The sequence below is a fragment of the Barbus barbus genome (assembly GCF_936440315.1).
Source record: "Barbus barbus genome assembly, chromosome: 31".
Lineage (NCBI taxonomy): Eukaryota > Metazoa > Chordata > Actinopteri > Cypriniformes > Cyprinidae > Barbus > Barbus barbus.
In genome coordinates this window covers 13,004,479-13,019,207 of record NC_136759.1, presented here as the reverse complement: position 1 = coordinate 13,019,207, position 14,729 = coordinate 13,004,479, and the positions used below count along the sequence as shown (strand labels likewise).

The 14,729-nt window shown below is 36.8% G+C and overlaps 1 protein-coding gene across 1 annotated transcript in view; it reads right to left on the bottom strand.

Annotated features, from left to right (window-relative positions):
• LOC306851137 (membrane-associated phosphatidylinositol transfer protein 3-like) overlaps positions 1-14,729 on the bottom strand; it is an 81,649-nt gene that overhangs the window by 51,659 nt on the left and 15,261 nt on the right. The window contains exon 3 of the mRNA XM_079387253.1: positions 2,506-2,610. Coding sequence (XP_079243379.1) covers positions 2,506-2,610 — 105 coding nt within the window. The remainder of the gene's footprint in view (positions 1-2,505; positions 2,611-14,729) is intronic.

The following is a 14,729-nucleotide window of genomic DNA, read 5'->3' as shown; positions in this document are numbered from 1 at the left end:
ATTAACAAGATTAAAAAAACAAAATAACCAACGTGGGAAAATAATGTCAGTTAGAGGTTCTGAATTTCGGTTTCGATTACTTTTTGATTATTCGTCCAGCCCTATTATGAGTTTTCAAGGTGCAAAACAAGGAAGATCCGAAACTAATCTATTACTACTAACAAAACTGTCAAAAATATAGTGAATATAGTTTGACAGTAAGGTCAACACAAATAGTCCAAACTCAGATTATACAGGAATAAAAACACTTTTATTCAAGCAATATTCATCAGTTTGAGGATTAACAAAACTATTCTCATTGCCTGCGGACACGAACCTGCATGTAGTATTAGTATTAAATTTTTCAGTATAATGAGTGCATTTCTTTTGGACTGAGTATTAATCACAGCATTGGTCTTGAAAGAGGCATTTATTCATGCAATTTCACTAAAGGGACCGCCTAAAGCTAATATCGCTTTAATCTTGCAGGAAGAAGCATTGTGGCATAAGACACTTGAAAACTAAACTGATAGGGGCTTGGTGGGGTCAACGCCTGCCTCTCATTTAGCACATTTATCGCTCTGTCGCATCAGCTCAAGTCTCCATCGAGTGCCATCCAATAGACCAATCATATTGCACACGGGAGGAAAACAAAAATGTGAGAAAAGGCCACCTGAATAATTGAGGCAAAGGCTGAATTATCTTGAGCAATACCAGCATGCACAGTCTGAGGTAAAACGGCATTTTCCATGAACGATGCCAAAAGTAAGTGGAAGACAGGACAACAAACAGCTCCAAGAACTCAGTAATATATGGGAATGTAATGTGGTTGTGTGTTAAGGGTTTTTATATGGTGGATTTACACCACCGGTATCACTCAATATGGAAAAGTAAATCGATATGTAATTGCTGTGTAATTGCATACGCCACAGGCAATAATTCACAGGAGCGAGCAATATTTTGTATGTAAATTCAATTTGGACATATCAGCTACTACATGAGCAAACCTTGCAGAAATGTACACTATTCTCCTTCCAGGTTACACTGAAAAAAATACTAGCAGAGCTTTCAAAATCTAAATATAACACAAGAAGAGCACTGAGCAAGATACTTCTCAGCAGCATTAGCTTGAAGCTAAGAGCCACTTTAAGTTTCACAGATGTATGGACCTTTACACAAAGAATGAGATATTAATAAATACAGCTACATTATGTAAAAACTAAGCCTGAAAGCAACTTCAAAAAGCTCCAAGCAGCAAGAAAGTGAAGAATCACGATGTTTATTTCACTAATGACTCATGCTAGCTAACTCTTACATTACAAGAATAGACTAGATAAGAACAAAGAGTAAGAAAAATCAATGGAGACAGCCGAGACATGATGCTGCTTAATGAAGCCTGACGTCTGTTTCCTCTGTTTTCATGGCAAAAATGAAAAATTACAGATTTGTTTGGTAAGCAGCTGGTTGAACAATTTCTTTGACATGGGTGGTTAATGTAAAACATAATGAGATGTGTTATAAAATGCCATTTCAGATTACAGCCTGGTTTGTTCTCGAGGATATGAGCTAGAGATGTGCATTTGGGTCATTTTGACTGCTCGAGTGCTCCGGGTGAGGTTGATGGGTAGCTGGTCTATGTTCATATGTATCAAGACTGCCACTGATGTCTCCGGCCACTGCTTCAAGGATTAGTTCACTTACACAGTAAAGATTTCCTGATTATTTACTCATCCCCATGTCATCCAAGATGTTCATGTGTTTCTTTCTTCAGTCAAAAAGAAATTAAGGTTTTTGAGGAAAACATTCCACATGGACTTCAACAGGGACCAATGGCTTGAAGGTCCAAATTGCAGTTTCAGTGCAGCTTCAAAGAGCTCTACCCAGCCAAGGAATAAGAGTTACTTAAATCGCCAGTGATCCCTATGAAATTCCACTATATAGAGAACAAAACCTGGAATGTTTTCCTCAAAAACCTTAATTTCTTTTCGACTGAAGAAAGAAAGACTAAACCTTCTTGGATGACATGGTGGTGAGTAAATTATCAGGAATTTTTTATTCCGGTGGAAGTGAACTAATCCTTTCATGTCTCTCACCACAAACAATGTCTTTTTAAGTGTGTCGTTAAAAATACTTTTAAAAACTGCATTTATAATTTCTTGGTTTCAGTTTCCCAATCACAAAGTACAACCTAAATGCCCCACCATAAATAAAATAAATACCAAGTTCACCCACAAATGAAAAACATTTACTCATTCTCATGTTGTTCCAACCAACATCCAAAGATGATTTTTTGAAGACCACAGAAGAAAAATTTTTTTAGGTTTAGAACGACATGAGGGAGAATATATAAACTATCCCATTAAACCCATGCCATTAGACCCAGGTACACTCAGATGTCCATGTACATGTTTTTACCACTGTAGAACATTTGTAGTATCTTCATGTAATATACATAAACCATGAATTGTAATATAAGAAGTAAGATTGATGACAGCAACCATAACATTTCCATTTATGAGCTCTTACCCTGCGTCTGGTCGATGTGGCCCAAGGTTTCTATCTGTTCAACGAGATCATTAGAGTTCCACTGACTCATGCCTAAAAGCATGGCCGTCTTCCCCTCCAGCACCTCTGAAAGAAATCACACACAAACACACATTCAATGAGAGCAGGATGAGACAATCAATCATTTAGCTCATCGGCAGGATAATGCTATGCTCATCTCAGCTGGAATGCAGCAGTACATCAAAGACTATTAACATTCATCGAATTATCTTTAAATACAGCTAGAGCCATAAAGTGATGTCCGTCTAATGAGCACAGAGCGAGCTATCAGCCACTCCGCCGGTCCTTGTGAGACAGCCCCTGAGTGCTTGATGGAGGACTCGGCTGTGCGGTTCACAGCATGTGACAGTGAAATGTAAGCCCAATGCCGTGTCGGATCTCGCTGGGCCGATATTTCAGTGTGGAAGAGAGGTTGTGACAGGGCTCTGTCAGGCCTGCTCGTCTGCATCACCCGCTCGAGCCGATCGGCTGCTGTTTGTTGCATGCTATTCGCTAGACTGTCATTTGAATTGGTTTTTGAGTTGGCTCAAACAAGGGTATACAAACAAGTACGCTCACAGAAACAATGCGAGGGAAGCTCTGAGTTGAGAGACGAAGGGTTTTAAATCATAATCCAAATACTGCCAGTTACTGAGTCGGGTCGAATGGAACGGCGCTTAGAGAGAGCAGGAAGAACATAGATCTTCTGAAGTGTGAAATTTGCTTAGCACAAAGAAGAGCAACGACAGCAGCCTGGCTCCTGAAGGAGAGACAACCACCTATTTCAGTAAATAAAACACATAAACTGCTAACGCACAAGAGTCTGCAGCAAGGCTCACTGAGAAAGGATGACGGCAAAAAGTGGGAGGTAAAAGAAGAAAAAGAACATTGTAAAAATGTGGGAACATGCTTTCAGAAAGAAAGTGGATGAGCTTTTCAGAAGATTTCATTTTAAAGTATTCAGTGTAATCTGCACAATTATGAAAAAACGTTCATGTTATGTACATTGAATTATTGGATACTAGTTACTATGGAAGTTAGGGATGTGCAAAACTACAGACTTATGGTTTTTATAAGAAGACGTTACAAAATGCATTTTAAGGGTTGTCAAAGTAACATTAAAATATATTTATTCATGTTCATTTATTTAGAAAACTACATTCATCAGACTTGAATCAAATTTGAAAATATTTATCTTCAGATTTATATAACATTTAAATGGTGGAAAAGGATCAAGATAAACAGTTAAAATAATAAAAAGTTTATATTTATAATACGACATAATACATTTAAAATACATTTGCAATAAGATAATAAATATTACCATTAAAAATATAAATATAGCTTTTTATTACTTGCTTTATAGCTTCAGTACAGTAAGAGCATAAAAGTCAAAACACATTAACTAACATCACCTTAAAACACAATGCAATTCATGCGAAACATGGTGAATAATGACAGCCAAATCTGAATTTGTACACAGATCAACAACTTAAAAACATCACAGAACAATATGCAACACTTTAATAGACTAACAGACAGAGATATTCAGCAAATAAATTATCTTTTATTACACAAAACTATCATAGACCTCAAAAAAACAGAGCCGAATTGCGTAACAACTGGAACGCTGCTCACAGATCTGAAGTCTGACCATAATTGTGAAATGTATTGTTGAAGGCGGAGTGTTTGTTAAATAAGCCACGCTTGATGCCTGTAGCAGCAGTGCTTTAAAGAGAATGAATTTAGGGAATGAAGAAACTTCTCAGAGAATTTATTCTGCTGACAGTCTAACAGTAAGTAACACTGCCAGCAAGATAAAGATAAAACACACACAAAGTGCGTATAGGTGGGGAAACACTTTGACTGGAGGTTATTAAAAAAGATTTTAAAAGGAACCTGAAACTAAATTTCATGAATTCTAGAAAGACCTGCAGGTAATGAGTTCATGGAGGCCCAGAGCTTATCCATTAACATTCTTCAACTCTTCTTTTACTCAGACAAAATAAAGACAAAGATAGGAGTCAAAGGACATGTCCGTGTGGGCTATAAGATGGGCAAATACTGGTGGAATTCAGCTGGTCCTATTTCCAATTCTTTCCTACGAACATCTTCAGTATATGAACCAAATTTGCAACACAAGCCTGCTGGGAGTATATTTTCCTTGTAAATTACATTTATGTGCACTTTCAAAGCAAGACCATGTTATTTCAAACCCAAATGACTTTTTTCAGTAGAACACAACAGGAAATGTTGACAAAATGACAGCCTCAGTCATCAACATTCACATTCATTATGGAAAAAAAAATGCAAACCTATAGTCAGCTTCATTAAAAGCTAAAAGTAGTAAACCAAGGAGCATTTTCTACATGCACAGTCTTAATTTTTCACATATTTTGTCCGAATAATACTTTTTTTTTCCCCATGACCAGAATATGACCGTAGATGCCTGTGGCAGTCTAGAGGCATTGAACAGAAGACAGCGTTGTCTGTCTGACACGGTTTCATGAAAACAGGCTTTTCTTTGAAAAACTTCCAAATAAAGGCCCATATTTGGTTATGAAAATCACACGTCTTGACCTTTTTCTCAACACGGTGGTTTAAAATTCCAACTAAAATACTAAGAAGAAATGTTTTTTCCTTACGCGATTGGCAATGACAGTTTTGTAACTTGGACACGTGTCCATGTATGCCACAATTTAACATTTAATAATACAAAGTTGCATATGAATTCAAATAAAAGCTGTCAACTCTCAGATGGCTAATGATATTCATAAAATCATAAAAAATACTGATGCTAAGATGGTATTTTCAATTAACAGTGTCTTTATATTGAAATGTAAGGTAACATGATTTTCAGATATGCTTTATAATCTGACAGAGGTTATAAATAGCCAATTTCCATAGCTGATTTGTCAATGCAGATGAATCTTGTGTAAAAAGGGCCCAGGGCTACCAGACTACAAAGAACAATCAATGCAATAGAAAAACACTTCAGCTCAAAATGCAAAGCCTGTGTAGGCATTGCTAAACATTTACCATTAAGAGTCACAATGAATGACTGCGAAAGCATACAGCAATCTGTCTCCAGATGAACTTTACACAGTTTTAATGAGGGTCCGATCTTATTTCAGGCTGTACAAATGGGCTCCGTTTAAGCACACTCTGACAAATCTCATTACTCAAATGCACACGCTCCAATAACAGACCTGAATTAACCTCCTTAGACATTTACCAACATCTCAGCTAAAAACGATTCTGAACGCACTCATTCATAATCAAAACAGCTTTGTCCTTAAACACCCCATGGCAAGACTTATCCAGCACAGTGTTGAAGTATTTCCTATTAAAAGTTGGTAAAGTTGATTGATAAAGATAAAAATCACTATCCATTTGCATTTTCTTTACTTGCTACTACTTTTACTTGCATTTGGCACTTAGGCCCTGGTCACACATCTCAGATTGCATCCTACACAGAGACAGTCCATGATGCGACTTGAAGGAGATCAACCCAGCGGATATGAGAGGCATGAACAGGGCAAGTGAGAGTCTGACGTGTGAAAGGGGTTCATGTGTCACGGAGGTGAAGGCAGGCTGACAAAGCTGGAACCGTGATGAGCCTCAATTTCCCTGCCGCTCGGCGCTCTGATCATCTGTAGCGCACACTGACTGACGGGTCAATCTCACAGGTCAATGAAGAGGAGTCAACAACAGCCAGTCGCAGAGAGTATCCACACAGACCCGCAGAGACATATATCCACACACACAACCTCTGTGATTTCACAAACACACCTTTGCAGTGTCGCTCACACAAAAAGCCATTAAGTTCGCACTTAGAGTCTGAGTCAAAACACTTCACCGTGGCTCTCCTGACAAAAAGTGATTGCTAAACAAACCCTCAGCCACTAGAAAACAACATTTAAGTGTGTACAACATTTCTTTGTTATTTCTGAAAGAGTTCTCACAGGTCACAAGTCTGCAAATGACACTCTGCATAGACAATTATCTACAATGCTTTGAATCATGACAAATGTAATTCTTTAGAAAACTACATTTACTAGGAGTAGAACTAATCTCCATTTCAGAAGGACTAAAAACCTTCATATACAGTGGCTTGCAAAAGTATTCGGCCCCCTTGAACTTTTCCACATTTTGTCACATTACAGCCACAAACATGAATCAATTTTATTGGAATTCCACGTGAAAGACCAATACAAAGTGGTGTACACGTGAGAAGTGGAACGAAAATCATACATGATTCCAAACATTTTTTACAAATAAATAACTCAAAAGTGGGGTGTGCGTAATTATTCAGCCCCCTTTGGTCTGAGTGCAGTCAGTTGCCCATAGACATTGCCTGATGAGTGCTAATGACTAAATAGAGTGCACCTGTGTGTAATCTAATGTCAGTAGAAATACAGCTGCTCTGTGACGGCTTCAGAGGTTGTCTAAGAGAATATTGGGAGCAACAACACCATGAAGTCCAAAGAACACACCAGACAGGTCAGGGATAAAGTTATTGAGAAATTTAAAGCAGGCTTAGGCTACAAAAAGATTTCCAAAGCCTTGAACATTCCACGGAGCACTGTTCAAGCGATCATTCAGAAATGGAAGGAGTATGGCACAACTGTAAACCTACCAAGACAAGGCCGTCCGCCTAAACTCACAGGCCGAACAAGGAGAGCACTGATCAGAAATGCAGCCAAGAGGCCCATGGTGACTCTGGACGAGCTGCAGAGATCTACAGCTCAGGTGGGGGAATCTGTCCATAGGACAACTATTAGTCGTGCACTGCACAAAGTTGGCCTTTATGGAAGAGTGGCAAGAAGAAAGCCATTGTTAACAGAAAACCATAAGAAGTCCCGTTTGCAGTTTGCCACAAGCCATGTGGGGGACACAGCAAACATGTGGAAGAAGGTGCTCTGGTCAGATGAGACCAAAATGGAACTTTTTGGCCAAAATGCAAAACTAACACTGCACATCACTCTGAACACACCATCCCCACTGTCAAATATGGTGGTGGCAGCATCATGCTCTGGGGGTCCTTCTCTTCAGCAGGGACAGGGAAGCTGGTCAGAGTTGATGGGAAGATGGATGGAGCCAAATACAGGGCAATCTTGGAAGAAAACCTCTTGGAGTCTGCAAAAGACTTGAGACTGGGGCGGAGGTTCACCTTCCAGCAGGACAACGACCCTAAACATAAAGCCAGGGCAACAATGGAATGGTTTAAAACAAAACGTATCCATGTGTTAGAATGGCCCAGTCAAAGTCCAGATCTAAATCCAATCGAGAATCTGTGGCAAGATCTGAAAACTGCTGTTCACAAACGCTGTCCATCTAATCTGACTGAGCTGGAGCTGTTTTGTAAAGAAGAATGGGCAAGGATTTCAGTCTCTAGATGTGCAAAGCTGGTAGAGACATACTCTAAAAGACTGGCAGCTGTAATTGCAGCAAAAGGTGGTTCTACAAAGTATTGACTCAGGGGGCTGAATAATTACGCACACACCACTTTTCAGTTATTTATTTGTAAAAAATGTTTGGAATCATGTATGATTTTCGTTCCACTTCTCACGTGTACACCACTTTGTATTGGTCTTTCACGTGGAATTCCAATAAAATTGATTCATGTTTGTGGCTGTAATGTGACAAAATGTGGAAAAGTTCAAGGGGGCCGAATACTTTTGCAAGCCACTGTATATACACATACATACACGCATACATGCATACATATATATATATATATATACATACATATATATATATATATATATATATATATATACATACATATATATATATATATATATATATACATACATATATATATATATATATATATATACATATATATATATATATATATATATACATACATACATACATATATATACATACATATATATATACATACATATATATACATACATATATATATATACATACATATATATACATACATATATATATACACATATATATATATACACATATATATATATATACATATATATACATATACATATATATATATATATATATATATATATATATATATATATATATATATATATACATATATATATATACACATATATATACATACACATATATACATATATACATATACATATATACATATATACATATACATATATACATATATATATATATATATATATATATATATATATATATGGGGAAGTCGTGGCCTAATGGTTAGAGAGTCGGACTCGTAATCGAAAGGTTGCGGGTTCGAGTCTCGGGCCGGCAGGGATTGTAGGTGGGGGGAGTGAATGTCCAGCGCTCTCTCCACCCTCAATACCACGACTGAGGTGCCCTTGAGCAAGACACCGAACCCCCAACTGCTCCCCGGGCGCCGCAGCATAAATGGCTGCCCACTGCTCCGGGTGTGTGTTCACGGTGTGTGTGTGTGTGTGTGTGTGTGTGTGTGTGCATTTGTTCACTACTCACTGCTGTGTGTGTACACTTGGATGGGTTAAACGCAGAGCACCAATTTCGAGTATGGGTCACCATACTTGACAATACGTCACGACTTTCACTTTTCACTTTATATATATATATATACATACACACACACACACACACACACGTATATATACATACACATACACATATATACATACATATATATATATATATATATATATATATTCATTCAATTAGTTATTTATTCTTTAATATTATTATTTCATATACAATGAATCACATCTCACATAACACTACCTTTCAAATATTTGGGGTCAGTAAGATGTATTTAATGTTTTTGAAAGGAAAGTCTCTTGTGCTCACCAAGGCTGCATTTATTTGATAAAAAAAAGCAGTAAAATTGTGAAATATAACAATTTGAAACTAGAAGCTATAAAGTTAGTGAACTAACTTTAATGTTGGCTTGGCAAAGCCAGCCTCGGCAGACTTGTGGCAAAAAGAGCCAGAGTACTTGTGTGTCCGGCGTTCTTGAGCTGTCCCAATGCAAAAAAAGCACAACAGTATTTTTCTATGGGCCCTTGCTATTTCCTATTCTAATAAAAATGCTTAGGCTATGACAGCTTCAACAGAGTTGGCTAGTTGGATGCGAAATAAGTCATGCCTTTTATTGTCTTCCCTGTTTGCTATTTCAAAGTCCTATCACCGAAGTGTTGTGGGTAACGACAAAGAAGGTAACTGAAACAATGCGGTTTAACTTAAGGTGATCATCTGGGTCCAAGCACAATGGTTTGTGTAGATGATACAGTTACACAATAGGCATGTCTCTTTTCAAGTAAATTATGAGTCATTATGTCAGTACTATTATATGCACAATATGAAAATAGATAACTAATATAGTGTCCCTTCTTCACTTGGACGTACATTCAGTTATGTCTAACAATTTGAGAAATACATTGTCTATACCATTAAAATTAAGATAAAAAAGTAATGGTCAATCAGTATTTAGGAGATCACAGGTTTTGCATACTTACTATATTGGGCTTTATTAAAGTTTATGATGAATTAAGATGGATTAAATAATGAATTTGTATGCATTTAGTCACTTAAATTAAACCTTTTCCAAGTCTTTGAACAGATCTTGAAGGATTTACTATCCTGTGGCTCCCTCGTATGGGCAGTTTACTGATAATATACCCACATTAAACTCAAATGTATTGATTCTGTATCTTAATTTTCGACTTGCATTTTTAAGCAGTAATGATGGATTATTATGTGACTTGTTAGATGATTATTTAACAATTATAATATATAAACAATACAATGATGAAAAAAGTACAACAGTTATTGTTTTACTGTTGTTTGTATTGTAATGAACATGGTTTTTATGACAACAAAAATTGTCATTACAAAAAAAATCAACACTAATTTCATTCATATTGTTTTTCAATAGGTCAAGCACCTTTTCATAAATATGGCTGTTTCCAAGGGTGTTTTAGGATTTACATTTACATATTCGCCAAGCTATCGTGTATTCTGAAATAATCTCCTCTGTGTTTGTCCGAGAGAAGTCTTCCTTATTGAGAGAAGCGAGGATGAATGCGTTCCAGAGCGCGAGCGTCCGAGTCCCGACGCGTTGCTCTGCAGTTAAACAAAAATATTTCACAAGCACTCATTTTACCTCTATAATATGTTCTTCTACATTTACTGTTCAATCGCTGGAATGTTTTTATAAAAATATTATATATAAATTCATAACGCTTTAAAATTCATGGAAATTATGTAGTTTCTGTATGTATGCCCATTCGAGTGCCGTTAAAGGCTGATTTATACTTGACTAGTCCACAAGCTCGCTTGGGTTCGCACGGCAAATATGACGTCATCGTGGTGTTTGCGGAAGTTCGCTTTGAGTGCGTGCGACGTCTTTTTCGCGTGGCAGTGTGTTTAAGCCAGCGCGATGCAACACAAATGTCCGTGAAACATGAAAAAGATCACATGCACTCAATTTAGCTTTGTGATATGTTCTTCTACTATTATTCTGTTCAATCGCTGGAATGTTTTAATTGACAATGCTTTAAGATGTGTAAATAAAGACGTTTTTATGCTATTGATTGTTTATGTTGCTAAGGGTGTTGCTCAGTGATACACAATGATTGGTGAAGCGGTCTTAGCCATGCTGTATCGTGAATAAAACACAGCTGCTGACCAATCAGAATTGAGGAATGGAACTAACAGTTTTATAAAGTGAAACTAAGTGTGAGGGGTTATCAGACTCCTCCCTCAAGTGGAAGGGAAATTGCTCCTCTTGGGGTGCATTTTTTCATCAGCCAATGTAAGGCTATGGGAAATTTTTAATAATTAATAAAAAAAACTAAGTCTGATCAGTCTGAAAAGATATAGCAACAAACTAGACATCAGGGCCCAGGTCTCTGCCGAGTTTGGGGCTTGTGGCTTTAAAGCCCTAGGAGGAGATAGGTTTGGAAAATAGTCTCAGAAGAATAATAATAAAAGAAAGTTTAAATAGCATAACAGTATGTTGGCTTTGCAAAGCCAATTCTTCAGTGTCACATGATCTTTCAGAAGTCATTAGAATATGCTGATTTGATGCTCATTAAATATTTCTTATCAAATATTTCTGATTTTCCTTAAACTGATTTTATATTCTTATTACATAAGAAAAGCATTTATTTGAAATAAAAAACTTTTGTGACATTTAAATGTATTTACTTCCACTTAGTTTAGATCAATTTACTGTGTCCTTACAGAATAAAAGTAACAGTTTCTTTAAAGGGGTCATCAAATGCAAAATTCACTTTACAAGCTGTTTGAACATAAATGTGTGTTGGAAGCGTGTACACATCCATCCTATAATGATAAAAATCCACCCAGTGTTTTTTTTTTTTTAATCCCTAATGTAAAATCCCCTTTCTCAAGTCAGGCTGTTCTGACATTCCTGTCAGAATGACGTAGTTCTGCACAGGCCGCTCCCTCGATAGCTGATTGACAAGGTCCTCTTACCTTAGTCCCGCCCTGAGTGAGCTGAGAGCTGTCTGCCATTGTGTCAACTCCAGTGCAGGGGAAGACAAGATGTCTACGATTAAGAAACTGGTGTTTTGTTGTTGGATGTAATTATGAAAATAGCAGTCATTAACTCCCGACATCTGAGCCACTGAAGACACAGAGGATTAACGTTAAATTTTCTTTCTAATTTTTTTTTCTAATTCGTTTTGAAGGGAATGTGCCGATCGCCAATCTGCCAAAATGTGTCTATGTTCGTGCGAATCATCGTGATCCAGCTTAATCTACAGAAGAAGCGACTAAGTGTTTTTTATGAATCTTTGCAAATCGCCTTTCCTAATAATGTGCTAGTTAGCCAGTTTCGTGGCTAAAGTAAACAGTACTGCTCATTCACCCCACGGAAGAGAGGGGTGGGGTGAGCAAAGCTCATTTGCATTTAAAGCAACATGGACTAGAATGGCTTGCTAAAAACAGAACTGATTTTGACATGGTAAAAAAATTATTTTTACACTACCATTGAGAAATTTTAACCAAAGTATGTTATAGATCTTTCATTAAGACCCTAAAGAATCATATCAACTTGTGGAAAATGGGCATTGGATGATCCCTCTAAAAAAAAAATCCTGACCCTAACCTTTTAAACAGTAGAATATTTCAAAAGTGACTCATCGATCACAGCAGGAGAAAGCAAAAACGATCAGCTTTATAACTATACTTAATTCTTTTCTGATACACAAAATTTGGATTTTAATCAATTTAGAAATGCAAGAACACATTGAATGCTCTGAAAAGTTTGGTAGTCACTGTCATTAATAAACAACTTAGTGTTGGTCCCTCTGTGCCTGCAGCCTTGGTCATCCTCTCAGCATATTTCCTATAATGCACTGTGACAGTATAATACATTTCTTCTAAGTCCCTTTAAGGCAAGTCATTTCAGTCAGTGGTCATCTTGGTAATGCACTTGGGCAGTTATTTTCTATGTGGACAATAGTGTCACCATACTGTTCCCTCTCATTATCATTCAAGAATAATGCTAATGCAAAACATTTATTTCGACAGCTGCTATATTAAGTGTCATGATTTCTCACTTTCCTCATTTTTGTGGTCTCTTCTTTCATGCTAAATCTTCTCTAAACTGAGAAAAAACTACTATAGTGGGAAAACCCTTTGCATCAGTCAAGCTCTAACATACACTGCAATTCTAATTTTGGGGGTTGGTAAGAATTTTTTAATGTTTTTAAAATAAATATATAAATAAACAAACAAAACAACCATCCATTTTCTATTTTATTATGCATCTCATTCCCATGAGGCCAAAACTGTACTTTCCGCAGCCATTATACATTTTTTTACTTCATTATTCTACATGAGATTCTTTGAAAATGAAAGAGATAGTTCACCCAAAAATGAAAATTCTCTCATTAATTACTCGCCCTCATATCGTTCCAAACCCGTAAAACCTTCATTCTTATTCGTAACACAAATTAAAATATTTTTGACGAAATCCGAGAGCTCTCTGACCCTCCATAGACAGCTTGAGGTGGATTTGTGTGAAAAAGGATTAAATGCGAATAATGGAAGATGGAAACACATTTGCAGAATAAATTCCTCAATGCACATCAAAAAAAGTCATGTGACTGTGCTATGGGACGGCAAAACCTGACTAACCAGTGGACTGATCTCGTTCCACAGCATCTGAAATGTTGTTATGGTCATTCTGAAATGCCAGAGCAAAGTCTGTGGTCAAAGTATTTATGTATAATTGCCTCCCAGATCTATCTTACACAACTCCGTTTCCAAACAGCAGGCATCCACCTCCAAAAGCAATGACCGCATTTATTTTGTTTAGTCTGCTCACTCTGAGGTGCAAATAATTTAATTATATATGAAAATTATGATGAATATGATTTACAGTGCCAGATTATGAGGAAGTGACGATTTTGATATCTCTTTGATTTGTTGGATGGAAACTGCTTGTTTGGCAAAACGTTTTATGCGATATTACAATTTTGCGCATAAGTTAAATTCACAGCTTCGGATGGAAACCCGGCTACTGTCAGTTTTGATAAAGTTGATTAAGAAAAAAAATAAATGTGCAACATTTTGAATGGTAGTGCATATAACAAAAATGAAAGTTCATCTAAACAAAGCCTAATGATGGAATATAATAAAAAACAGCCAAAAACACATTAGGGAACTATCTGGCATGTTCCCCATTCCATCCCACTGTAACATGTGGACTTTAATTGAGGTTTTGTGTTGTGTGATACAGCAGGGGGGCTCATTAAAAATGAATGAGAAATGTGTCTCATGAAAGTTAGATGTGGAATGATGTGGTTATATGCAGGATACTGATTACATTATACACTGTTACAACCCACTCTTACGTTTTTACTAATGTGGGGTAGACAAACACAAGAGTTCATGTGAATAAATTATAAAGCTGAATAATTTCATTTTGAACACCAAATCAAAGTAACTAATTTGCAGATGCGTCTCAAGAGACTATGTGATCTTGTTCGCGCCTCTAATGGAGAATCCCCTGTTTTAGTCACACCTCCATTCACTGACAGCTCTGGAACTCGACTGCCACAGGTTTAACAGCACATAGTATGCTGCAAAAAAGCAAGAATCTACCCACATCTGTTCATCTGCTCATTTACATGCTCCATTAACATTTAAAGTCAACATGGACTCAAAATTTATCTTCCTAATACACATTTTTCAATGTATGATTCAACCAT